The sequence below is a fragment of the Phaethon lepturus genome, unplaced genomic scaffold, assembly GCF_000687285.1.
Source record: "Phaethon lepturus isolate BGI_N335 unplaced genomic scaffold, ASM68728v1 scaffold3772, whole genome shotgun sequence".
NCBI classification, from domain to species: Eukaryota; Metazoa; Chordata; class Aves; order Phaethontiformes; family Phaethontidae; genus Phaethon; species Phaethon lepturus.
In genome coordinates, this window is record NW_010523938.1 from 9,220 (window position 1) to 36,547 (window position 27,328).

Sequence of the window (27,328 nt, forward strand, 5' to 3'; positions counted from 1 at the left end):
ATTAATGACTTCATGGATTGTGTATACATTTTTGCTAGATGTAGTCACCCAGGGAAAAATTCCCTGTATGCTGTATGCACAAGATTAGTTTCATTAGTGAAAATACTGTCAGGGCTAATCAGTAAAGAAGATGCAGATGTTTCTATTGCCCAGTTTCATCCAACCCTCATCTGCCACCACCAGGTGTTCAGCATTCTCACTGAACACCTACAGTTCTCAACGCCTCCCCGTGGTCTAAAAGTTTATATGGGACTGAATGTCAGGAGTTCTGGAGTCTCACCTTGGTTCTACCACGGCCATTCCATGACCTACCATAATCCAGGTTAAATCACTTCCCTTCTCATTTCTGGGAAAAAGATATTGCTGACTCCCCCTGCCAGTGCACCGAAGATGAATCATTATGTGAAATCCACAGCATTTCAGGTGTGCTGGGTATGTAAGAACCATATTGATAATGCGAACCCACATTCTCCGAGAAGGGGCTGCACATGCCTCAATGCTGGGATGCGTTCTACCTCTGCCGCAGCGTAGATGAAAGACCATGTAGAGGCGAGGTCAGCCCTGCAATCATTTCTTACTGAGGCATCACTGGAATGCAGCACCACAGCTCCATACCTGCACTGGTTTTCCCTCTCAGCCCTATGTATGAAGAACATCCTCCTGCTGTAGCTTTCTATTCCTCCTCTGTGCTGCAGAAGCATTACAAAATGGAGATAATCAGGGCTCAGCATTAAGGCCAGAGTCTCCATCCCTAGGGATTTAGAGCCTAAAATTAAGTAAAAAGTGAGACAGAGTACTGGTTAGAACGAAGAAGTGATAATACAAGTCAGAAGGGACTGCTATTTCTTCCCACAGAAAAGAAGCTGTTTTCTAAAGTGTGTATTTGTAGGAATGAAACATCTGCCAGAGAAATGTCTCTCAATTGTTGCTGGCAAACCATTAAGGTCCTTTGAGGAGGCACACATCCAAACTACTAAGTATGATTGTTTTAAAGGTTTTTAGAAAAAAAATACGTTGTTCTGCATGACAATTGACAAAAGGTTAAGAGATCCCAGACTTGTCAGTCCTTTTCACAGCCAGACCCCCACCAAAATCACAGCCATAGAGTTCTACCCGAAGGGCAATACCATGATACCATTTTCTTGGAACAATGCGGATAAATCTGGACAGGATGGGTGGGTTAAAGAAATGCTTGACGTGCCCACTGCTGTTTTCATTACCCAAGAAAACCTGCAAATACACAAACATACTATTAGTTAAAAGGCAGCAGTTAAAAAAAAAAAAACCACCCCGCTTTTTCTTTTTAAAATGGTTCCAACTGTTGCATTAGCCATCCAGGCTAATCATTTCTGATTTTACATAAGACCACATCCAGTCTCTTCCCCAAAAAGCTGGGTCAAAGCTAGTTCAGGCCAGCAATATCTGAGTCTGAATGAATTAAACAGCCTCTGTTTCCATACACACTACAAAGTTTGCCATCCTAATTTGGATGGACTAAAAAAACCCAAACTTTCCTTATTTCACCTCAGCCCTTGTCAGATAGGTTGGTGTAAGGTGGTATGGGCAACAATATAAAGTACTGTGTCTGCTCTGTGGGTATCTGGAGCTCCCCAGCTCTGTTGCAGCAAAGCTGCTCACTAACAGTAATTTCACTATAAAATCAAGGCAGAAGTAAAAAAACTGAAAGGAGGCCTTAGGAAATCCATTTGTCATTCTAATTAAATGTCCTCACTTACAAATAGTGTCAGCTCCTTTTATCACAATGTTGACTGCATTCTCAATGGATCTGGAGTTATTTTCTTTTATTACTGTTAATGGCTATGATAAAAATCAGATGGATATTATGACATTATCTGTAGTAACCCCAGCTCCCTAGCATTTTAAAGTCCTGGGAGAATATCTCTTTGGCTGGGTGTTCTGCCTTTGGGCCTTGACTGTGCTCAGCATCTAAACCAAAGCAATGATACAATTATGTCAGCTGAGGATGATACCTTTGCCACTGAGCTTGAATCATCTAGATAGGATTTCCACTCTGAGCCTTGGTCGCTGTATAGGATAACATAGGTTTTCACAAAGTATTCAGCAGATATGGATGTGACTCCCTGGGTAGCAATAGCAGTTATCTTCTTAATTGTGAGGAGATCAATTTGCAGCCACTGTTGGTTGTTGTTCAACTACAATTAATAAAAAGGGTCGTCTATTAGCAAACATATCTATGTCTGTATTTGCCTAAGCAAAATATCCTGTTTAAAGATAGCTAAAACTGCATCAAAATGCACCAAAGAACTGCAGAAGAGTAAAGCTAAGGCAAAAGTCACACGCATTCTTCATGGCCCATAAAATTCTCCTCTTCACTGCAGGTGGTGTATTCGGTGTTGTAAGGTTGCTACATTAATTCCCAACACATAACAAAAAATAACACAGGTTTATCTCCAGTATTAAAATGTAATACATAATACTAATACCAAATAGTTATACAAAACAGTAGCTCACAGCAAATCTCAAGGTGCTTTGTGAAGAAATACAGCTCCATTTTGAAGACACAGAAGCTCACATGCCTTGCTGAAAGTCATCCACTCCCAGACCCATTAAGCTGCACTGCCTATAAGCCAAGACAGGAAGGGTTTCTTTAACCCCTACGAGCCAAATATTCAAGTTATATTCATCTCGTGAAATTACAAGGGCTGTTTCTGCAGGAGGTGCTGCAGGCTCTGGCCCAAAGGACACCATCCATCTCTCAAAATATGGTTTCATTGCTGTTGCCAGCAGTTTAACGAGTTTTCTACTGGAAGAGTTGAAGGACCTTCTTCCTAAAGGATGGCTAAAGAGTTGTGAAGGAAGCCTATCACGCTTGGCGCTGGACACAGCGTGCAGGAAGCGCATGAGCAGACAGGCAGCACAAATTTATTAACTGTAGCTGTCTTGCTGTCGTCTCTCTTTTTCACTTGTTACCTTGGCTCGCCATGCATTTATCTTTCCTTTCTGATTGAGACGAGCAAGTGAAGGGTCCCATGTGTTAAACCAGGATGTCTTAACAGACGAGGCAGTTATCTGGGTGTTCTTGATCTCTCCATTTTCCATTCCAAGTGGCAAAGAGCAACCTGTTAAGAGAAGCACCATGTTATCTACAGTTCATCCAAGTGGCCACAGCCTAAGCAACAATGCTGGATTGAGAACACCCACAATTTTAGCTTCATTTAGTGTAGTAAGTAAAAAAATTGCCAGAAAGGAAACACCAGCACACGATCCATTCTTACCATCTACTTCACAGCCCAGAAGTTCCATGCGAAGAGTAGGTCTGTTGTAGGCCTCAGTGGGGTAGACTCTGACGTACCTAGCAATAATAGGGGGATCAATGATGTTCTCCTTTACCCCATAGGCATCGGAATTGCCTTCAAAAATCTATTAAAAAAAAGGAAAAAAAAATCCACATATCATTGATTTAATGCAAACACAAGCTTGGATGCTGAAAACCTGCTCTGTTACAAAAGTAGTCTTTTTTAACGCCATTAGACCCACCCACTGTGATGGAACGCCCTATACTGCAAGGCAACTTGAAATATTTCATGGTCCCTTCTTAGCATATTTGGAAGTGCCTGAAGGCCTCAGCTGAAATAAGCAACCCGTTTCTATGCGCTATATAAGTCTGTAAGACGACGTTAGTAAAGAGGCAAAAGGAGAGGTAGGAGACAACAGGTTTTCAGTCTGGGAGTTGTATCACAGAAACCTCCAGGTGAACTGAAGGGAGCTGTAATCGGTAGAGCTGGAGTGGCTGGACAAAAAACTAACCTCTCCCAGGGTATGGCCACACTTATTACATAGGTCTTCTGCAGGCAATTCAGGCAGTTTAACATTCAACTGTTGTGACAACAGGAAGGGAGGGAGAGGAAGGAGGACCTAGTTGCAAATGAAGTAGGGCCTGATTTTCAGTGCAGCTTCCTGCTTGCTTCAAGAAGCTGACATGGGCTTAGGAAATAGAAGTAGGGAGAGATGCTTGTGAGAAAGCCAGACTCTATATAGTCAAGGTCACAGGGACAATCTCAACCCCATTCTAGGAGGTTCCTCACCTTACAATTTGTCTTCTGGTCTGAATTTCATTAGATTGGTAAATGCCCTTTGGGGCCTCAAGATGTATTACTAAGTCTCTGAAGGCCATTGTTTTTTCCGCTATCTCTTAACATAAAACTGTCACCCCAATGCATCATAATGATGATGCAACCCCTATGGCATGTACAGGCCTTTTGTGCTGGAGAGCCGTCTCCTTTGAAAGTGCTCCACTTCCGTTTGTCTTTGCTGTAAACAATAAAGAACTTCTGGATGTACAAGGACGTCAAAAACTGCTTGGCTCCCTGCGTCTGTATCCCGGTTAACAGAACTTGTCTTTGAAAGTCCACCTAGGAACAGCAAAAAGTGTTTATAAAGCAAATAATGCACAGTGAAATCCACTTCATTCTTTGGCATCTATACAATAGTTTCGAGCCCTGCATTTTAAACCCCACAACACTAACACTCTCAGGAGGAATACAAGCAGATGCCAGAGTCCAGATTAATGCTGTCTCATTTAATTTGTGTATTTATTTGTGTGTGCATTTAATTTCAGAGGCCATTTTATAGCGTTCAGCACAGCACCACAAAGACACCTCAAAAATGTATGTGTCTCTGCTAGGCAGAACCCTGCAATCCTCATTTTACAGATAGGCAAAAAAGAGTACAGAGAAATTAAAGGCTCACGTTTTCATAAGCTGCCTCTAGTTTTGGATACAGAGGCTGAGAAAAGGGATATGACATTCTGAAGTGCTGAAAAGCCACCATTCCTGCAATACCAGATCCCAAAACTTAGCACTTAAGAACATCTTGCCAATTTAATTTTATCAGCAGTGAAACTCCTTCTTCAGGATGTGTCCTCCACATCACAGAATCATAGAATATTTGGGTTGGAAGGGATGTTTAAAGGTCATCTAGTCCAAACCCCTGCAATGAGCAGGGACATCTTCAACTAGATCAGGTTGATTAGAGCCCCATCCAGCCTGACCTCGAATGTTTGCAGTGATGGGGAGCCTACCACGTTCTCTGGGCAACCTGATCCAGAGTTTCACCACCCTCATTGTGAGAAAATGTCTTCCTTTGATCTAGTCTAAATCTACCCTCTTTTAGTTTAAAACCATTACCCCTTGTCCTATTGCAACATCTCTCTATGCTTTACCGCAGTAGCCTCAGCTTCTCACTATCATGCCCCCATCAAATCCTTTCTCTTCCCGACATTATTCCCAGTTCCACATCAGATCCCCCAACCTTCTCCCCCTACTTCACCTCCACTAACTTGCTAGCATGTCAAATGTTAGCAAGCCAAGCATAACAGCCACCTGTTGAACTTACACTGCAACACTAGTTTGAGTCTTTCTTTTCTCTCAACTGCCAATTTTAGTGAGATTTGTATGAAATAATTTGGGTCCAAATTGGCTATCTGCTGCAAAAGTGATTGGAATGGAAGAAAAAGGTGGAAGAAGTGAAGTGACTGAATGATATAGTACTTGAAGGCATAATTATAAGCTAAATTTCCCTGTGAAGCCACACTGTGCTATGTCGAGTTGGACATGGAAGCATCCAAAATAAACACACACAAAACTCTCCGAGGCAATGTTTGAGACTACACTTCAAATGATCACCTGACAAACATACACAAATATAAATATGAACTCTTAGGTAGACAGAGGAAGGAAAAAAGAAAGTAATGGAAAGAACGACTCCATTTGCCTACAAAACAGTTACAGTCTAAATTGTGAGGGTAACTGTTCAGTCAATGGGCCTCAACAGCAGTAAAGACTGCTTTTCTCCAAGGGAGGTGGGCAGTTTATGGTATCACCAATCAAGCTTGGTGTATCTTTTCAGTCTTCCCCAGCAGTTTTCTCAGCAAGAACAGGAGCAGCTTGACCTTTTAAAAGAGGTTGCAGGAAAATCACAACACAGGATTGTATGGCCATACCCAGGCTCAATGATGGTCAAGCACATGTTATACCAACCATACCTGGATCCAAGGGAGTTGTTCTTTTTTCATTATAGTGCTCCAAGCATTGTATGTTCCAGAATTGTTTAATCGGGCTAACTTAGGTTCCCAATAGTCTAGACAGAAAATATGAATAAAGCAAGAATTTAAAGAGAGGCGCTGAAAAAAAATAAACAGAGGCTCTAACTAGGTACTGATGTTGAGTCCTTCAGTTCCTTTCCAATCTGTCCTGAGAAAAAACCCTAACCAATAGACTAAAACCATAATCTAATTTGGACATGGTCAGCAACTGAAAGTCAGCTGTTACCCTGCAAAGTTTTCTAGTTGGCAGAATGACTTTAAAAATAACAGCCTCTTATGTAACGTACTGTCTACTGATTTGGAAACAGGGTCTAGAGTTTGCTAAACAAGTTTTGGCCACCAGCAGGATCAGACACAAAATGTGCTCTACATTCACAGCAGACAGCTTCCCTCTGCATAAGGAGGTTTCCATGTTAACAACTGATATGAAACAGCATGTTTCATATGGAAAAGGAAACATTTGGAAGAGGAAACAATGCGGCTTTCAAGGCATCTTAGCACTGTGGTGGCAAATGAAGAAAGAAAATTAAATACACATAAGAATCAGTTTTCCAAAATAATTTATTTGTTATTTTTGAGGGAAAGGATGTGTGTTCCTGCACTTTTGTGTAACCTGTTTACCTTGATTTGTAAAATTTTATCAATTTCTCTATCAAATGATCCCACTTTTATACCAGGAATAAACTTGATAAATTTGATAAACTTGATAAAGACTCTGTCATTGCTCTGGATGCCAGGTTCCCAAATCTTTCATAAGAGATACACTTTGTCCTTTCACATTTCATACCACGTGCCAATCTCAAAAGCTTTTTGATCACTTGCTGTTGGTTTTCAAGCAGGGAACCCCAAAGGACAAGAAGATAAAGCTGTATTTGTTCCAGGTCATCCAGCAGGCCACAGAGGACTGGCTGACTCTTAGACTTGTGATACTGACAATAGACCTGTGACACTTAAAACACAGTGATGAGGGCAACCTGGTACAGCTCACAGTCTCTGCTTGCATCACTGGAGAGCTTTTTAACCTGACAGTTGATTCACTGCTGTACTGATCTTGTATGACGTATCATGAGATGCCACAAGAGTATGGAACTGCAATACCTGGCTGCGGACATTGAGGAGCATGCCTGGACCTTTTCAACTCACCTACATGATGTGAAGCGCTGATTTGTGAATCGAGAACAACTCCACTTGCTAGACCCATTGGAATCCTGCACTCTAAAGAGAGCACAGTTAAATTTGTTGTTAAAGAAAAGGAGGGCTATTCCAGTATATGTTCTGGTGGAATCTTCTAAGACAGCGTCATTCAGAACAATTCTTAGTAATACTGTAACATCACCACTCTCTTTCCAGAGAAGGCTAAATTAATCCCTACAATTTCTCTCAGCAGATTGATGCACTGGTCACTGTGAAGAAACTTCAAATTCAAATCTACTAAGCTAAAGGAATCAAAGTAGTATGCTAAATAATTCAAAGCTAGTATGCTAGAGAGTAAACATTTTTTCTTCTAGAATAGATTTACAGCAACCACTACACCCCCTCCTTGAAAAGCACAGAGAATCTACTTTGGGTTTTTGCAGAACACCCTCCCAAATTTATTTTTAGTGATCCTGAAAGGGTTGAGAGGACTTTACAGCTTGACCCCCCCAGATACAAAACATCTTAGTTCAGTACCTTTCTCTATAACCAAATAGGATGCCTGCATTCCTGCTTGCTGATATTCCCCCACTTCAGTGTCTAAAAGCCACCAGCCAGGTCTCTGTGGTTTCATTTCAATTGTTCTAAATGAGCCTTGAAAAAATGGAAGAGAAACGTATCAGAAACGTTAGCATTGTAAGATTGATGTTAGTGAGGCTGGATGTTAAACCAAAGATCGTCCTGACTTAATTGAGAAAAATTAAATAACCTGCTACACATTACAGACAGAGCAATAACTACCGCCATCTCAATCCCTTTTTTCTTAGGAAGTTTCAGATGGACACTGAGATTGGAATTAAGTGACCAGATCAAAACCTAGCTATTGCTGCTGGTGCGAAGCACAAAACCTTGGATGCCTGTATGTAAGAGCAGATATTGGCACATTAAGTACGGTGCTGAGCCATTTAACGAGCAGCGCTATTAAGTTTATTACATAACGCAGGGATGTTAACTTTGTGGTGCTGATTATAGTTCTCACTCCTACTGCCCCAGTGCGTTGTTGAAGTAACGTAAAGAAAGGATGTAAAGAAGCCAACAGTAGATGTAGGAGAATCAGATGTATGGGCCATCCCCTCACTTTCTGCAAGCCCCAGGAGGGCCAAAGATTGAGCAGGAAGCAGATATGGTTTAGGCTGTTTGTTGCACTTTTTAGAAAGCACAGTACATGCTTCACCGCCTTTCTTATATTCCTAGTTAGTGCAGACATGATCATTCTGGTTCCCATTTAAACAAAAACATATGTAGATGTCATAGTGAAAAACATCACCTTAAAAAGCTTAAACAGTGAATAAACCACCTAATGTTCACCAAAATAAACTCCTATTATTCCAAGCCAATTGAATTATTTTGATATCCTTGTTTCCCTTTTTTTTTTTTTGAGGTGGGGAGGGGGGTGTTTGGTTGTTTTTGGTTGGTCGGGTTTTTTTTGGTTTTTTTATTTTTTTAAACACTTGTAGCTCGCAATACAGGCTTCGTAAGTCCTGTTATCGCACACTCGCACTGCTGACAGTGATGGGCAAAGGAGTATATCCTGTGGCTGAATGAATGCTTTTAGCCTATTTTCTTTCTTCCTGGACATAAGAATTCTCGTAGGGCTCACACTTGTTCTTTCTCTTCTTGATACTATAAAAATAAACCCTCACCATACTGAGCCAGATACCAATAGTCTTTCCGAGCAAACATCAGTGAGACTTCCGCAGTACTGAAGCCTGAGGACACGTGAGCAGGATGGCTGTGCTGCTGTACAGTTGTCATCTCACAAGGAGATACTCTACAAGGAGTAGCTGACACTATCCTACTGACTTTCTTTTTCCAATACAGATCTTTACTGTTGGGCACCTTCCAAAGCCAAGCCCAGCACTTTGCAGATAGGACAAGGGAGATCTAACAGAGGGAGACCCGCTCATCCTCACATACTTGGTGAATGGCAAGGAAAGCGCAAAAGAGAAGGTAGTGCTGCAGACCATACTGCTATTCCTTCTCCATATATATCCCGTCTCGTCTGAGAGGAAGACATTTGTCCAGGCATTTAAGTTTTGTCTGTACCTTAACTTATATTTCCAATTTTACAGGACCGCAATGTTATCTTTATTTTCCCCCTCCCACAGCATTAAGTGAGGTGCACAGTGATGATTTTCCTCCTGACAATCATAGGCAAATGAACGGTTAGCGTTCTCAAACTCTTTCCTACTGTGCCCAGCGCCAACTTCTGTTCACCTTTATATTGCTATGATGATGACGATGACAGATTGCACCGACCACCCCTTAGAACTTACATCTGCTGTCATACTTACCTGGAAGGAGCGTGTATGTACCAAGCTGATGCTTTGGCTCGCCTTGTTCTACGAAGGTCTGTCCATGAAAATGAACAACATGAATGTCTTTTGGCCCACCCATATTCAGCAAATGCCATCGGACCAGTTCACCTTCATACATCCTCAAACCTTGCAAATGGTAGGTGATCCCATTAATGGCTGGAAAAAAAAAATGCTAGTAAGGAAAAATGCTCACAAAACAGGTCTCAAAGTGCTAGATTGTAGTTAAAATGAGTAAAGTATTTAATGAAGTAATGCATTTGGGAAAAACACCACTTTTTCCAATTCGAAGTGCTACACACTTTATAGTCTACGTACATCAGTTCAGAAAATCCAGGGACCTCACCAGAGGGTTTGAGCACAGTTTGCTTGCAAGACATGGCAGCCAGGGGAACAAGGAGGTGTAAGAGATTAAAGATCAGATGGGAACATCAGGGCCAAAAAATAAGGACAGCTATCCAAAACGTGTTCTGTAGTTTTCATTTCCACAGCCATAGTCACAACTGACATCTTCAATTAATAACTGATTTTATAGTCCACATTTTCAAAAGGCAAATTCTACTTCTCAACATGCCTTTTTCAAACATGGTCACTTACAGCACACAAGCATCAAATTTTCAAAGACAGAAACATAGACTTTCATTACTGACCATTATTTCAAAGAGAAAAAAGGGTTACCTTTGAACAGTCAGCCACTTAATTCTGTGACTAAACTCTCTGTATCTACAGAGAGGTATATGAATGGCTGTCTTACAGCTGCTTTGAATTCTTCAGTAGAACTAGCTGATTTGTCAAATTGTTATAATATTTTTAAATTTCTTGAAAAAGTTTTCAGGGTATTAGCTTCTTACTGAAAAGAGGTTGTGGTTTTTTTTTTTTTAAATATGGGAGGTAGATGTATGTGAGTGTGAGAGAAGTTTTCTGTTGAAAGTTTCAGTCTAGTATGTCCTTTCTTAATTTTAATAAAGTTTCCAGTCAATGCTAATCTTCACATATAAAATATGTAAAAAAATTAAAAAAACTCAAACATATTATGGGTACAACTGAGAACAACAAAAAAACATTCACATAATTAGCATATAGGATTTATGCATGTTCAAAGGCACTGTGAGCTGAGATACCTTCCCCAACACTTTTCCTTCTATCCCAATAAACTGAATACTTAATAAAATGGAATAAGTACCATAGAATTTGTGGCATTGCTGCATTTCTTGTGTATTATCAGTACAAGGCCTTCTAGCACATTTATCGAAGTACCAACTTTTCTCTTCATCGAAGACCATAAAAAGCAAGAAAAAGTCTCGGGTCGATGTTCTGCTGCTGTTTGACTTACTGAAGGTTCCTTTCTGACAGATCAGTATTGGCCCAATCAAACCAGAGTGAATATCTTTCTCCTAGAAGGTAAACAACTCATATTAATTTCCCCAAAGATGTCAAAAACCCATAGCATTATGTAGAAATGCATCAGGCTCTAAAAATTATAAAGCAGAGGCCAGAATTCCTGTTGCCTTGTATCTTTACCTTCCCCTGCTCAGTCTACCAAAGAGTTCCCCAATTTGAATTCTTCGACAGCTTATATCCTCTTTTAACTGAGTGTAAGAGATCAAATGTCAGATAGGAACATCAGGCCCAAAAGGATGAACAGCTATCCAAAATGTGTTCTGCAGCTTACATTTCCACAGCCACAGAGTAACATCATTTGAAGATGCTCAAAACCCAACTGGACAGTCCTGGACAACCTACTCTAGCTGACCCTGCTTGAGTTGCAGATGATGATCTCTAGTGAATCCCTTGCAACATAAATGTTTCTGTGATCCTGTGATCAACCCCAGCAACACTACCACTTCTATTCTGATTTCCTTACCAGATTTAAATCAGAGTAGTAGATCCAGGACCGGCAAGCTGCTCCTGACTGCACCGGTCCTGATCGCCTGTTTGCATACCATACATATATATAGCTGTTATTTGGCTGAACTTCGTCATCTTCCTTAAACCAAGCAGTAGATTCATCATCATAAATGCTTCCCTCAGATGACTTTTCATAGAGCAGTCCATGAGCATGGAGGGAATATGGTCTGGATGCCAGATTCTTAAAATGAACCTAAAAAAAAAAAATAAAAAGAAGAAATAGATTCTGTTCAGCAAATTCAAGCCTAGACCAGAAGTCCCCACACCATACATTCCCAGGACCCCAAAACAGGCTCAAGATTTGTATAATGATTACAGGCTATGTTGTGCATGGCAAAGCTGGCAGAGATAGCTTCTGACATCTCCATGCAGAGTTAATTAAGAAGTAGAAAGCATGAGTCTAACTCCCCATCTTCCACTGAGTCTAGGTTCCTAGGACTTCTATTGCTGCCCTTCACACCTGGATATGCCCAGTTACAGCAAGCAGGGAAATGGGGACTTTCTACCTCTTATGCTTTGCTGCACGGTCACACTAAAGAAGGGCACAAAAGAGTAACATTAGACCTCTGTATGTATCACTCTCACTGAAATCACTGCTTCTCACTTGTCCCAGAGAAGCACGAGGATAGGGAGATTACATGTTTACCTCTCCTTAGAGAATGATGCTCCCAACCTAAAATAGCCTCTTTCTTCTCTTACTCTTGTTTTTTAAACGTAGCTCAACATGTTCCTGCTGCGCACTACTCCTACTGAAATAAGCAGAAAGCAGCGAGGTCTCCTCTCCCCATCTAAGCTCATTCCTGTGTGTTGGAAGACTGGATGAAGAAGGATGAAAGAAGGGAAACCCTACAGCAATGTGCTTCCTAATGCAAATATACCGCTATGTCACCAGGGATACAGTTCCTCTCCATCCTTGTTGTTTGCATTGGAACTAACCAACCCATTTACAGCAAAAATTTTCATAAGAAAATACACTTTTTGGACAAAAATATATATATTCTCCTTGAATTCAAATTTACTAATTTCCTAAAAAAAATTAAGCAGCTCACTTTACATATAAAAAGTATTATTTTCAGTGCAATCTGGGTTTAAAAAACGTAATATTTCTTTAATGTTTAACTTAAATCTCATTTTACATTAGACTGGTAAGCTAGTATTTCACGTTGGGAAACATAAGAATGAAAACCAGAAGTGGATAGGAGAGAAAAAGGATGTGTTTCAAAGAAACACATCTCTCTGCTTGTATGTCTACACTGCAATTTCTAGCTTTGAAAACTGTTTCCCATCATCTTGTAAAAAATTGTGGTATTTTTAGACCCATTCTATGTCACACTGTAAGCACCATAAGAATCTTAACCTGCACACATATTCAAAACATTGACCTACTAGGATAACATCGTCCACTTCAGCCCGGATAACTGGCCCCAGGATGCCAAGGTGTTCTTTATATTCGTCTTCATCCTGAAGAGTTGTAAAGGTACTGTCTGTATAGCTTTGGAAAATCACCTTACGTGTGGTGCCGTCTTTACAGGTTTTGTCATTCATCATTGTACTGAAAGGAAATCCCCAATTAAAAACCCACACAGTGAATCAGAAATAATAGCTTTGATGGAATCTGAGCACCCATAGAGCAGGAATATTTTAGAACATAAAGAATACACACATAAATAAATGTCAGATGATACTGAAACTCATGACTTGCAATGTTTAAGCAATTCTAGTTCTACAGTTGTATATGAGACCCTTCAAAGATTTGGTCAGCCATCACTGAAAAACTCCAACTCTGAAAACCCTGAGCTCTATTTTCCTTTTTACCATTAGCCTTAATAATCTGAATCAGAGCTTAGCTCAGTGTGCAGTAAGTCTACCACCCATACCTTACGGTCTCACAGATGCACCTTCTCTGGAAAGCTAACAGAAACACATTCTATTATATCTGCATTTTACAACACAGAACTGGTAACAAAAAAAATAAGCTTTCAGGCATTCGAACCATTCTTCAGATCTTAAATAGAAGCACCAAAATGCTATTGTTCTGATAAAACATTATCATTCCCTATAAACCTTGCCTCATTATCAGTTCTGCAAAAAATAGAAGCTGAACCGAAGTCATCTAGTAGGAAGAAAGGCTGGTTTTCAGCTCTTCACCACACTGAGACGGTATATGCCATGGGCTCTGTTAACTTTATCGGAACTATGCACCTCACACCAACTAAGGACGAACCCCACTAGGGAGATCTATACAGAGCTCCGAGCATAAGGATTTCTTTATTTTGCAAGTGCACAAAGATACTGTCTGTGGTTTCTGCCAGTTTTGCAAGTGCCATTTATATGGACTGAGATGAGGCAGGAGTAAACCTGGAGAATACTAAAAAGGTGTGTGTGTGTGGAATCAATCAAATAAAATGTAAATTCAATTTGAAAAATAGTATATGTTTGGAGCTGAACTTCGTATAATGAAAATTTTCTTGCTCCTGTTTTTGATAAAAAACTGAAGTTGTGCCAGTTTTGGTCTTGTTCATTTTCAAGGGCCACAAGGTTCAGCTTTTTGATGAAAAGTGACTAGGAATTCTACACATCATAAGGTGAGCACTGATTCGAATTTGTATGAATGAAGAAAATTAATTTTTAGTACAGAGTTTCTCTCAAGTCACTCTTTGCTGTGGCATAGTGGCCGGTCTGTGAAAATGTAAGAAAACCCCTCAGTGTTAGGGTTTGTGATTCAGTCACCTTCTGATTTCTCTAAACAGTAGGAACAACCAGGCAATAATTCACGCAGCTTTATTTTTACTTTAAGTATAAGATAGTCACCAGTGTGGTTAATCACTTTGCATTTTTCAGTACTGCAGTCTTGTTAAGTTCTAAAGTGCTATTATCCCATTTTACAAAAGAGAACTGAGACCCCAGAACCACTTTTTGCTAGTGCTAGAAACTGTCTATATTATATCAGTTAGACCATTACATTCCTGGAAAGACTTTGTACAAGGATGTCTCTATCCTGTCTCTACTACAGAATCCAAGAACTCAAGGAGGAAGTAAAACAGGACATTCAAGTATAACAAAACTAACTGGAAGTTTCCCTCTTGACCTCTTACAGTGGGTTTTTCAACTTCTGTCTTAAAGAGGGTTTCTAGTAAGTCTACAAAAGGGGATTAAGAAAAAAAAAGGAAAAAAAAAGGAAGGTTCTTGGTTGTGTTGCTCTTGATTATAGTAACTTCTCTCTCTATGACATTCTAGGGGAGGTCCCAGTCTCCCATGGAAAATTCTTAGGGTTCTGCAACTGAAGCATTGGAAATCACATTGCACATTACAGATGCTCTTAAGTTTATCACCATGTGAATCAACATTTGGCTAGTATGTATCAGGATGGTGTGCAAAATGAAAGCAAATGATTTAGCCAAACCTTTTTTTATATCCTGCATAGTCCCAGCAGACCTCTTGAGCTGCAATATAGTATCTCCGCTCATTCCCTTTGCTACGCAGGTAATGTTCAGCAATGCCCTCTGGGTTACGCTGTTCGTTGATGTTCACTTTGGGGTCTGTCATGTATGGGTCATCAAAGCTCACATAATGGTATTCGTATTCACCACCTGATGTTTCCTCACTGTAAGATCTTTCCGTAACATATTCGTAGTCTCCATTTTCTTGGGGAAGCCCAATTGTGATCAATGGCTTAAGCTGCCGTGGGGTGAGTGTGTAATTTAGTGACTCTTCATGCCTGGCTCTACTCAGATCCACTGTGTGGTTGGCCTCACTGGGTGCCCCTGTGGTGTTAGTGCAACATGGCAGTGCTGAGTGGTTGGTCTCACCCAGAAACAGCGTACGGCCAAACCCTGCCACAGAATCGGTGATTTTGGGGGGCTTTTTACTCCTTGGGCTCAGCAAGTGGGTCATTTGTGGATACTCCTTTTTTTTCCTTCGGATCTTGATGAAGGTTCCAGATGTACTCAAAGTACCATTGTTGTTCCCCTCCTTTCCTTTCAGAGCTGGGTACATGGGGCTCCCTTTCTGTTTTTCTCCCACTAGATGTGAGAACCCTTGATACTTCTTCATATGCTTCTTATTTATGAATGTTGTACCATTTCTGCCACGACGATTTAACTTACGACTAACAGATTTATCTAAATTTGCCTCTAAGCCCAGACTCCCCTTTGCAGACACCAAATTCCATTCCTCATTTGTCATTTTAGATGAATATTTCCCAGCCCTGGGCAATGATGCTTCTAGTAAGTTCTTCACTAGTGCAGGGCTGGAATTAGGGCTTATATTGCCTAATGTATGATCTAAAGAAAAAGTGTCTGCTTGTTTATCTTTGGATTGCTTGGGTTCAGAGAGGTTGGATCCATTAGACCCATCTCCTACAATGAGATCCAAAGCAAGTGTCAAGTTAACTGCATGCATGGTATTTTCCGTCTTCGTTTCCTCCTCTTCCAATTCATCATCATAATCATTTGGAAGCTGGCCAGTTTCCACCATGGCTGTATCGGATGTGTTCTCTGCATGATGCACAGAATGAGGTACACTCGTCTTGTCAGAAAATGAGACATTTTTATTTCGTACATGATTTAGAAGGGCATTCATCTTTTGAACAGAGTAAAACTTAATGGCCAGTGAGTTTCGTCTTTTCCTTTTACTATTAATGTTATAAGTTCCTCTTCCTGTGCTTTCCTCTTGATGGTTTTCTGAAAAAAGTGTACTGTCCTTTCCATCAGTTGGAAGATCTTCTGCAACATTCATTTGGCCTTCCCCATTGCTCAGCAAGTGTTCACCTGCAGATACGTTTCCACGATCTGTTTCATAATTGGTTTGGCTTCTATCCTCAAACACCAAGTCAGCCTTTCCATCACTTGTGCTAGCTAAAAATAAGTCCTCTTCTGCTGTGACTGATGTGTGATTTGACTGGAATGTTTCAGCCTCGACGGGGGGAAGAGGAGTGATAGGAGTTTCTAAGAACTTATAGGTGTTTGTGGATTCACTACTATTTATAGCTGTCAGACCTGAGGCAGCTGCCACCTCAGAACTCGTGGCATCAGTGCTTTCATACTGTTCCCAGGCCAGTGCCGTAAGGTTTTGTTTTTCTTCATTGCCTGTTGCCTTCCTTGAGCTTCGGATGGAGTAAAAAGAAGCTAGGTAATCCTGATAATCCAAATCCTCCTTATCTCCTTCTCCCTGCACATCTTCAACTGAGGCGGAAACAGCCTTTTTATCAGTCTTGGTGTAAGTGAAATCCACAACATCAAACATGTAATCTTCCTCATCGTCACATCTGGCATCTCTGAATCTCAGCCTCATGCCGTAACTCATCTCTGGGGTACCCCAGGACGCTAAAAGCCAAGTACCTGCAATTGAAATAGAAGTGTTTTTCTAATATGCAGCAGTTACAAGAGTGGACATTGCCTATCATTTAAGCGGTCAGGGCAAGTTGCTTCTACAGCACCTGCTACAGCAGAGTGCTAACCCTCATCTGGGATTTCTGGGAACTCTCATTGCAATGAAAAATAATTAATAAATGTAAATAAATAATAAGTGTATTTATTTATATGTGCTAAGAGCTAGAGCTCTTCTCCACAGGTTAAGCTATACCTAGGACCTGAGTCCAAACATAAGACATGAAAGGGATGGATAAAAGCAGCAATACAAAGGATCTAAGATTAGGATCTTTTGAGATACAGTTTTCGTTTTGTCCTGTCCTTAGTGTTGTATGCATCGCCACACAGGTACAGCATTCTGAACAGAACAAATGTGTTTGAGGCAATGTTGACAAATATTTGAGAAACAGTATTTTAAAAGCTTTTGAATGCATAAAGGATGATCTTTAAAAGAACAAAGTAATTTGAATTTCCAGTCTGGACACAAAACATTAAGCTGCTAATCTGTGGCATCTTAGACTAACTTAAAAGCTTAAATAACTCCTCTAAACCTAGTTGGAAGATAAGTTCTCTATTTGAAACCAGGATCTGCAGAGAACAAAATACAATGTTTCCCTAAACAGCATGAAATCAAGTTCCTTGCTTGTTACAACTTGCTTTTGAAACTAACAGAAACGACAGAATAGACAGAATTAACTGATCTTGAGAAAACCAGCCTTTTTTATTAAAAAGATCACATACAATTTTTCTGTATTTATCAGAGTTTGAAGTGACCTGCGTAGCTTTCCTTATTTCTAACACCAGCAAATTTACAAAAGAAAACATGCCCTAGATGAAAGAACAGGTCACATACCAAAATCAAGCAAACGTACAACTTCATTACTGGGGAGGTTTCCATAAAATCTGATGGAGTGTTAATGATTGCCTGGTCTTGAACAATAAGAAACAACATACAGTACATTTTTCCACTTATAAGGTCTTGATGCTGTGCGAACACCAAAACCAACTTTGAATACATAAAGAATTTATTATTTAAATAGACAAAAGATTAAAAAAAAAAATTGGTATTTTAAATAGGATAAGGATACCAAAACCCCGTGGGATTTTAGGATGATCACTAAACACTCACAGCCTTCAATGAGGAATGATCTCTGTCCTTTTGCAGGTAATTCCATAAGTATAAGGGCTACACGGGTTCTAGTGTCACCTTTTCAAGATACAGTATTAATCCTAGTTATTCATTGAGATGTACACTGATGAACCAGTGATGTGACTCAGTCAGGCAGACTTTATTGCCGCTAAATGACCACAAGCCTAAGGTGACGTGCAGCCACTTTGTCCAATAATGAATAGCATAATTTGACAGTCTTGTCCCATTTTAGCTAACTCAGGATGGGCAAGCATGTGGCAAAATTTGGAATCATACAATGGAGTTGATACTGGATTGATTCCAAGGACAACCTTAGAATTGCTTTAAAATGATCATTGCTAATCCCAATGCTAATTGTGAAGTGAAAAAAAAACAACAAAAAATAACAAAAAGAGCCTTAGTATAGCATACAATTATGCTGTGTGCTAAGTCTGTGTAGCCAACAAAACTGCATACACATCAGTTGCACTGGGTATGATTCAACATTTTTCAGCATTGAAAAGCTTTCTTTCCTATTTAGGTAAGTCCTTATAGACTAGAGATCAAAAAAAAAAAGTCTTAAAAGAGCTGTCAAACACTGTAGTTTTATCACTTACCAACATTGTCCATTTCCACTGTGACTGATTCTCCACTCATTGGGAAAAGGTTCAACACATCTTCGTATTTCCCTTGATACAGAAAAGAGTGCCCAGAAAGGCGAACAGAGACTATCTCATCATGAGTGCCAACACTGGTTAAGTGCCACTGAACCACGCTATCTTGGCAAAACCCAAGGATTTCACTGCTGTCAGACACATAGCCATTTATTGCTAAAAGGAAAGCAAAATAAAAGTAGTCTCAGTATTTTCAGAGTAAGGCTTTTGAAACCTCCTGTTCTTTGATGTCAGTCCACTGAACTGGACTCACATTTGCACCTGGAAAGAGATTGGCACAGGGCTGAAACCACAACAGCCTTCATGGAGATTCCAGCTCTGGAAATAGTATCTCTAAGGCAGCAGGGTGCTGTGTCAAAGTTATATAACCCTTGCCTTTGCTTCAGGGTCCAGAGCCAGCCTGGTCCCTAAAATATTGCATATTTCTGTACAGTGCTATCTGGCATGGTTAGAAGTTCACTGACTCTCTAGAGAATTCCCTGATTGCACTACATCTGAGAACAAGCAGTCACTGAACGTTCAGGTTCACATGAGCTTTCATAATATCCAGCTTGATATCCAACTCACTGTGCATTATGTTTGAGTTATAGAACTTGGGATCATCCCTTTTAACACTGGCAGGGTTGCTGCAGTAGTCCTTGATGTTATCCTCTATATACCAGCTCTTATTTTCATCGAACACAGCAAACATTGCCTGCTGCTCCCCATCTGCCTTTTTCTGAAAGACAATCAACACTGCAGTTACATTTTATGAGCAGACATGTATTAAGATCTCAATCCTGCTAACTTTCTTACTACGTAAGCAATGTAAGCTTCACCAGAGTTATGGTAAACATGATCCAAGGGCTAAGTGAAAGGGAGTAGAGGGTCAAGAATTCAAGGTGAAGTTGAGTTACTACTGCAACCAACCTGTGGTGGAGCACTGAGCAAGCCACTAGCACTGCTCGTATGCAGATGGTATACAACTGGGCTCTCTGCAAAAGGACCAGCCTCCTGGTTTGACCTGAGCAGAAGTTTTTGACATTTTTTTTTCCTCCCAAGTGATGCTCAAGTCTTTGCCAAGCAAGATTTCAATGGATGGCAAAGAGAACCACTCTCTCAGAACTCTCTCATGCTGTTTGGGTTGCTCTGGATTCAGTGATGCCCGAGATCATCAAACCCTGTTGAGTTGTATCTCTTATAGAAAGGGACCAGCTCAGATCTGAACGTCTTCAGAGTGTTAAAGTATAGTAGCAGCAGGAAAGTTTATTACTAAGTCCAGAAATAGACTTTCAAGTCAGGCTGACCTTTTGTTGAAATGCTGCTCTTGCTAAGAAAATTAGAATATAATTCCTCTACCACTGCAGACAGTTAGAGGATTGTTTCTTCAAGTCATTTCTTCAGGAGCCTATTGGTTTAACTGCTCTCTACACGACAATTCTCTAAGGGGAACAAAACCAAATTCACTGTAGATCAAATAATCTTATTTGAGCAAAGTCTATCTCTAAGAGGTTGCCAAACATGTTACCTGCACACCCTTCTGCGTCAATGCTTCACTTTTACAAATCAGAAGTGGGCCAATCAGCCCAGAAGCTATATCTCTCTCAATATCTACAGCACTGTGATAGAGCCTTGTAATGCACTGTGCATCCTGTGCAGTGGGTTGGTCCGTTTTAGCAATTTTCCATTCGTAAGTGTATGTCTTCCCTGGTTCAATTCCTCTACTCTGAGTGCCATTGCCTAAGCAAAAATAAAGAACGAGAACAGTAATGATACAAACTTAGAGCCAGATCTTCATGTAACATCAGGCTGCACCTTTTAATGAAAGCGGTGCAGTTATGCCATTTCAAGCTACCTCAGAGAGCTGAAGTTCAGCATGAGCTTTTGTCTCTCTAAAAATCACAAACGAGAACAGAAAACCAAGACACCAAAAAAGGGTATTTGTCTATGCTTTGCAGATAATACCTCAGTTTCCCTCTAAGGCAACACAACAGATCAGCAGAGGCAGACCTCAATTCTTGAGGTCTCCCAGTCACGTACATTCCTAGCCACAGCATCTCCTTCAAAGCAGTGAAACCCTCCACAACACTTAGTGATATGCAAAATGTAATTCACAGATTTCTTACCTGTGGGATCCAGAGGATAATCAGCTCCTTCTGCATTCTTTGAAAGTGTCACTCCATGGAAGTAAATGCTGTAGGGTCGACTGGCCTTATTTTTGAACACAACCTATATTGATAGGCAAATGAAAAAAAGGTAAATTTAGTATTCAGCAAATCCCTGTCTGAATACATAACAAAATTTCAACTACAGTGGAACTTGCCTATTTTCAGCCTGGGAAGTGCTGGAAAGGCAAAGGGACATCTTAAATATTGTCTGATAATATAAACTTGCAGTCTAAATGCTCCTGGTACCCTGCTGCTAGACTTTGTAGAGCCCATTGAGTAAAGTTCTGCTTCTTACACCTGGTCTCTGGAAAACCTGAAAAGAACACTTGTTCTTCCAGCTACTAGGCACACACTACTTCAGGGAATATGAAGTTATTGACTAAAGTTCTTACAAACCTTCAATATGGGAGAAAACAAATTTAAACAGATTTAAAAACAAATCTTGTCCCAGATTCCAGGACCCAAAGGAGATATGGGAGGAAAAGGCAAAACGTCCTGATCCTACTCTTGATGAAACCAGAAAAAGAGAAGAAATGCGCTAAATTTGAATTCAGAGTCACAGAGTCATGGTGGTAACTAAAGGTTATACTTTGTGATGCATCATTAAGTGACAACAGCACAAGCTTGTAATGCAAATGCTTTGTAGTTTCATTTGATAACTCCATGAAAGAACACTTAACTATGAAAACTGAGTATCATTGTCTAAAACAGCCAGAAAAAAACCCCAACATAAGGAATGAGGGGCTCATGAAGTTTGGCCTCACATCTGAATCCCCCCAAAAGTCCACCTGGGTTGAGTTTTTTTTCATTTTGGACCAGTGTCAGCATATAAATATACTTTACAAAGAGTGTGAATAAAATGTTTTTATGTTGTAAAATAAAGCACAATCATGGTAACTACAGAGAGAATGATGAAAAATTTAAGCTGGACACTGTCACTTGTGACCATACCTTCTAATAGGGCCAATATTTATAACATTAGCTAAATTTTTTGACATAAAACCCCAAATCAAACTATTTCTTTTGTATCTCTGCCCAACAGCAAATTATGCTATAGTATAATATCTGAATTTATGTTACTTACTTTGACTTTGTCATTGAGTTGAGCTCTGATAATAGGGCCCAAGATTCCAGTTTCCTTGGGACGAGGATTTTCCAGACGTTTGGTGAAGCTGGCATCGGTATATTGCCTAAAAATAGCCTTTTTATACTTTTTACCTATGAGATTTGAGAAGTTGTCCAAGTGCTGTGCTTTATAGTGTCTTAAAAATGAAGGAAAAGAAAAATGATCAACAAAACTTGAATGGTGACATTTATTAGAATACAGAATTAGTACTCAAGCAGCTGGTAGAGACCTCATGGCTTGAAAAAAACATCCAAACCCCTAAACTAACTTAACAGTCTTCACCTCAAGCTCCAATCTAAATTAGGTGAGAAGAAGCTTGAAACATTGTCACATGTGAACAATTAGTATCAGAGTTTACATTGAATTTAATAGGGTATACATGCAAGAAAGAAACAAACTTAAGCAGCAGCTACATTTTCAAGGGGAGATAGCAGAAGTTACTGTTCTCCTTTTACAAAGGCATAGTTGAGCATAGAACAAATAAACAATTTGCTTACAGTAGCAAAGACTCTAGGAGACACAGGAACAGTTTAATCTTAAACCCAACCAAGCACCTTACACTAAGTAGTGTCACACTCAGGTTTAAAAACATTAGAATTGTTAATGCTGAAGAGCAAAACTAGGATAAATACTGGGAAGTAACACAAAATAACATATTTATCCTGGTCACTTGTCCTTCAGAAAAGGTTACTTAATAGGGATAAATTATGTAGTTCTGACCAAAGGAGGAAAAAAGTCAGAGCACTGAGGTGGTTAACTGATGCCATGTGACTAGCAGGAAAAGATATAAAAAGTTTGCTCTGTGTAGTCCAAGAGCAAATGAGAAGGGAAGCAAATCATACCAAAAAAGGAATACTTAAGAGTTATGTGAACACTGTATTCTAAGGAGGTATATGAAAGTATAACCTCATACAGGGTAAGGAATTGAGTAGGAGTTTGGATGAGAATCTCCAGAGGTCCTCTCCAATGCAAATTATTCCATGGTATCACGTTAATAATTTATTTTTTAGTATTATTTTACCTGTCAAGGCTGTCTGGAATACTCGGAGCATAATCCCATGTAACTTCTTCGGCAGCAATGAAATATTCCCAGCTTTTGACCATAAGGCGTTCTTTATATGAGAGACGACTCTTCTTCACCTCTTTGTCCCCACAGTCTCTTATGGTGAGGTAACCATGCATTCCAGCTAATTGAGAAGAAACAGTACCATAGTGATTTTCTATTTTATGAACCCTTACCACTTCAACTGTGTTTCTCATTTCTTTATCTAAGGCTCTCTGCAAGCATTTGTTCATCTGATTGCCATCTTTTCAGGCTTGAAAAGTCTGCATCCATGTAGACTATAGATAGGCTGTGAGCTTTCCAAGGAGCCCACATTAATCAAAAGGAATACAGCAGCTTTCTCAAGTAGCACTCTCTGAAAATACCAGCCGAACGAATACAAAGCTATTTTTTTCCTGTTTTTTTTTCTCCAAAGCATGCTTCCAGCTGTTGCAAGAGACATTTCTCTCATTCTTTAAAACAGAATTCTGATCACTGCTGACAGATACCCACTTGCAAATGATGAACAGCAAGTATCTTCATCAGATTGAGTGACCCTTAGCTGAAAGTGCTCAGTTTCTCAGGGAACAGGTGGTTTCTCACTCATTTTATAATGGTGCTTATCTGAACAGCTCACAGAGACTTAGAAGCTCAAGTACTGATTTACTGTTGCTCTGTAATCTGCACACAGCAGTAAAGCTACAGACAAGAACGCCTTTTAGTTCATTGTGCACTTCTCATCCAACAGAATGCCCTGTTCTCCAGTGGTTTCTTAATGGAATGACAATCATCTGAAACACACTAACTGTACCACTGCAGAACAGTAAAAGCCTTTTGGGACAGAAAGAAGAGGAGGAAAACTCTACAGTTGGCCAGTAAATAGATGTTTCCTTGCCTTGCAGGTGCTTTTGGACAAGCGAAGATATCAGCCACCTTCCTTCCTCGCTCACTGTCATGTTTACTGTGGTTGATGCTCCTCCTACTAGTTTAACAGTAGAAACTCGGCGACGTCTTTGCTCCATGGACTGGCCATTGATATGAATAGAGAAAATTTCTGGCTTGGAACTCATTCCTATCAAATGCCAGCTAATGTTGTCATACGCACAAGCCTCTAAATCTGAAAGAGAAATGAGAGTAGGTTCAGAACACAGGCAAATCACGCAACTACCCTATGCACACTAGGTCTGAAGTGAATCTTTGCTCAAAAAATTAAAAAAAAACAAACTCTGACTCCTGTGATCAGCGTTTGCAACAAGAGGAAGCTTCAGAAGCTTCTAAATGGAACAGGTACCAAAAATCCTGTATGTCAGTGGAAGATAAGTGTTTAAATCTTGCATCCAAGTGACAACCTGACTTATAGTGAGCTGGGGAAGAAGGAAGAAAATCAGTAGCCTCTTTTGGAAAGCTGATCTGTCCTTGTTGGGGACAGGGACCCGGCAAGAAAAAGGCAAGGACCCAAGCTAAAGAATGAGGTTGTATCTAGTGACAGTAACTACCCTATCTACCCTATCCAGTATGTGTTTAAAAAAAAAACAGACAACGAAGACAGTCTTTTTGTATTTGCCCAATAGACTGGGCAGAGAAATGACAGTTCCTTAGGAGAACGAGGGAAAAACACTAGCAACAGAACAGACCCATCACCACCTTCCTAGTGTTCCCACTGAATTATCTAATATAATGGTAACTGACTTTCCACTTCCAGAAAGTTCTTCACCTAATATGTTCTATATGCTATAAAACCAGCAGTTCACTTAACCACATCACTCTCTCCCCATCAGCTGAGTAAAAAAATTAGGGATTTCTTCTTTTTTAAAGTCAGTAATCCTGTTCTTAGAGCAGAACTCTTCTTAAAAGTTATCTTCTTGTTCTTATCAGCAACACTGCATGACTGACTTCCAGCAGCACGCTTTCTCTTCTCGAATTTAGATGCTCACAGACATGTTCAAAAAAAGCTGTATCCCATTCCTCCATATTCCTGTTCCCTTGCAAAAAAGTAAACAAATGTAATATTCAGTCTTCAATGTTAATTTCATTGCACATAAGCCTGAACAGTACCTGGTAATGTTCCATCAGTATAGCCATTAATTGTGTACTTGAGTGATGCTGATCTTTGCCAACTCTTGTTTTCATCAAACACACCAAACATCAGTACATACTCCCTGTCGAAAAGTTTCTGTGACCCATCCTCATTTAGGCTTCCTATGAAGAAGAAACAACAGGTCTTAATTTGAGGCAGAAGTAAAGCAGTTTTCACATCAATGTAGTGGGACTAATGTTTATTTAATGAGCTTGCTTCACCCATTAGCATGTACTGGCTACGCCTGACCAAAACAAGACCTTAAACAACGCTCATACAATGGCTTTATTTCTGAAAGTTATTACTTTTGGGTTGGGTAACCACAAAATCAAAAGTCTGTAATATGTCAGAGGAGATTGAACAAGATGCAATGAATTGTCTGAGACAATTCTGGCAATATGTTGTAGGGATTGCCAAACAGCCTTCTGCCCACAACGATGATGGCCTCTCTTTTGAGGCTGTGAGGCAAGGAGAAGAATGATGGCAGAGTCACCTGCAGTGTGAACACTGCCTCTTCAAGCACTACACTGAGGTCACCAGCTCCTTTTAAAAGTGTAAAACCGACCACTCAATGAACAACCTTTACATGCAGAAGACTTTGACAAATACTGCTGAATTGGAGGAGTTATAAGAAACCATCTTGTTGAGTTTGTTATACAGGTGTGATTTCTATCAACAGGTAGAATTTATTCTGGACATGACACACAGAACTGGTGTGATATTTACTGATTCTTTCTGTAGAATGCTTGCATCAGAAACTTCCATTTGCTACTTTCAATACATAGGACTAAATAGATGTCCCTCTAGATTGCAGTAACTAAAAATTTGGGAGCTTGTTGATTATTCTACTTAGGAAGAGACACTGGCAGTGGAAGCAGTTATCTTTAACGTAATCCTTTTCATTTATGAGAGGCTACAAAGTCCTGTTTTCCTGCACAAGTCTCAGATCAACAGAGGAATTTATCTGCTTGCCACACAAAGAACATTCAGTCAGCGCTTTAACGCAAAAGCCCACTTTTATAACCTTACGATGTTGTACCACCTATGCTGCTCTTAATGTGTCAGACAGTGGTGAGTTGACCCCAGTCAGCAGCCAAGCACCCACACAGCCACTTCAGTGCTTCCCCACCTCCAGTAAGACAGGGGAGAGAACAGAAAGAACAAAAGTGAGGAAACTTGTAGGTTGATAAAGACAGTTCAACAGGTGAAGGAAAGAGGAGAAAAAACCCCAAGCAATACAAAGGAAATCACTCATCTCCCACAAGCAGACTGATGCCCAGCCAGTCTCTCAGGAACACACACCTTGGAAGACACCCCTCATTCCCCCCGTGCTGCTGCTTCTTCCTCTACCTCCAGGTTTTATTGCTGAAAATTATGTTACCTGGTAGAAAATATCCCTTTGGCCAGTTTGGTTCATCTGTCCAGCTGTGTCCACTCCCAACCTCTCACCCACCCCCAGCCTTACTAGCTGAGCCTTGACATTGTGCAAGCACTGTCCAGCAATAGCTAAAACGTGGTTGTATGACCAACACTGTTTAGCCACAAATCCAAAACACAGCACTGTATGAGTTTCTGTGAAGAAGCTTAACTCCATCCCAGCCAGACAAAATGCACAGGCATGTTGCACACCTACCAGACACAGTGCCCAGTCAAAGAAACCCTGTTCAGAAATCTTAAAAATCTGATTAGTTAGCCATTTATCTTTGCTTTAGCTACAAACATATGCTCAAATTGTCTTGAGGGTAGTGGTCAAACCAATCCACCTCAAACTCATATGCAACTCAAGCCCACAATATATGCATGAATTTGAGAAGCCCGAGAAGGAAAGCAAGCAAGCAATTCTAAAGCATTTGTCCAGATTAACTCCACCAGTATGCCATAACACACACATATACACATGAACACACAGAAAGAAAACCCGAGAAAATTAGGAAAATAGCAAGTCCTAGATAATACTAAAAGCACTAATTCTCAAAAAACTTCAGGAGGAACATAATTAATATTAATGCCTTTCAGCATTAGTATTAATTCATATAAGCATATCACCCTTGAGGTGATACGAGTGGGTGTGTTCTGCAATTAAATGGCTATCTGTCAGTGAGAAGAGGGCCCTTGTACAACCCACATTGAACCAGTTTTAAGTCTACTTTCAGGAAAGCTTCAAGGTCCAAGTCCATGCAGTCTGCAGTCTATACAAAATGTTTGACTCAAACTGCAGGGAAAAGAGGATCAAGCTAAATAACTCAGAGCTTTCACTAAAAG

The 27,328-nt window shown here is 40.1% G+C and overlaps 1 protein-coding gene across 1 annotated transcript in view; it reads right to left on the reverse strand.

Annotated features, from left to right (window-relative positions):
- Nucleotides 1-1,041: 1,041 nt before the first annotated feature.
- Nucleotides 1,042-27,328, reverse strand: part of F5 (coagulation factor V (proaccelerin, labile factor)) — a 33,784-nt gene continuing 7,497 nt past the window's right edge. The window contains exons 5-25 of the mRNA XM_010282262.1: nucleotides 25,045-25,188; nucleotides 23,885-24,106; nucleotides 22,969-23,134; nucleotides 21,906-22,083; nucleotides 20,780-20,882; nucleotides 20,182-20,393; nucleotides 19,242-19,392; nucleotides 18,618-18,830; nucleotides 14,906-16,841; nucleotides 12,889-13,054; nucleotides 11,459-11,695; nucleotides 10,778-10,988; nucleotides 9,574-9,753; nucleotides 7,757-7,873; nucleotides 7,229-7,300; nucleotides 6,026-6,120; nucleotides 4,239-4,394; nucleotides 3,258-3,402; nucleotides 2,953-3,101; nucleotides 1,992-2,174; nucleotides 1,042-1,230 (exon numbers count right to left, since the gene is read on the reverse strand). Coding sequence (XP_010280564.1) covers nucleotides 1,042-1,230; nucleotides 1,992-2,174; nucleotides 2,953-3,101; nucleotides 3,258-3,402; nucleotides 4,239-4,394; nucleotides 6,026-6,120; nucleotides 7,229-7,300; nucleotides 7,757-7,873; nucleotides 9,574-9,753; nucleotides 10,778-10,988; nucleotides 11,459-11,695; nucleotides 12,889-13,054; nucleotides 14,906-16,841; nucleotides 18,618-18,830; nucleotides 19,242-19,392; nucleotides 20,182-20,393; nucleotides 20,780-20,882; nucleotides 21,906-22,083; nucleotides 22,969-23,134; nucleotides 23,885-24,106; nucleotides 25,045-25,188 — 5,225 coding nt within the window. The remainder of the gene's footprint in view (nucleotides 1,231-1,991; nucleotides 2,175-2,952; nucleotides 3,102-3,257; nucleotides 3,403-4,238; nucleotides 4,395-6,025; nucleotides 6,121-7,228; nucleotides 7,301-7,756; nucleotides 7,874-9,573; nucleotides 9,754-10,777; nucleotides 10,989-11,458; nucleotides 11,696-12,888; nucleotides 13,055-14,905; nucleotides 16,842-18,617; nucleotides 18,831-19,241; nucleotides 19,393-20,181; nucleotides 20,394-20,779; nucleotides 20,883-21,905; nucleotides 22,084-22,968; nucleotides 23,135-23,884; nucleotides 24,107-25,044; nucleotides 25,189-27,328) is intronic.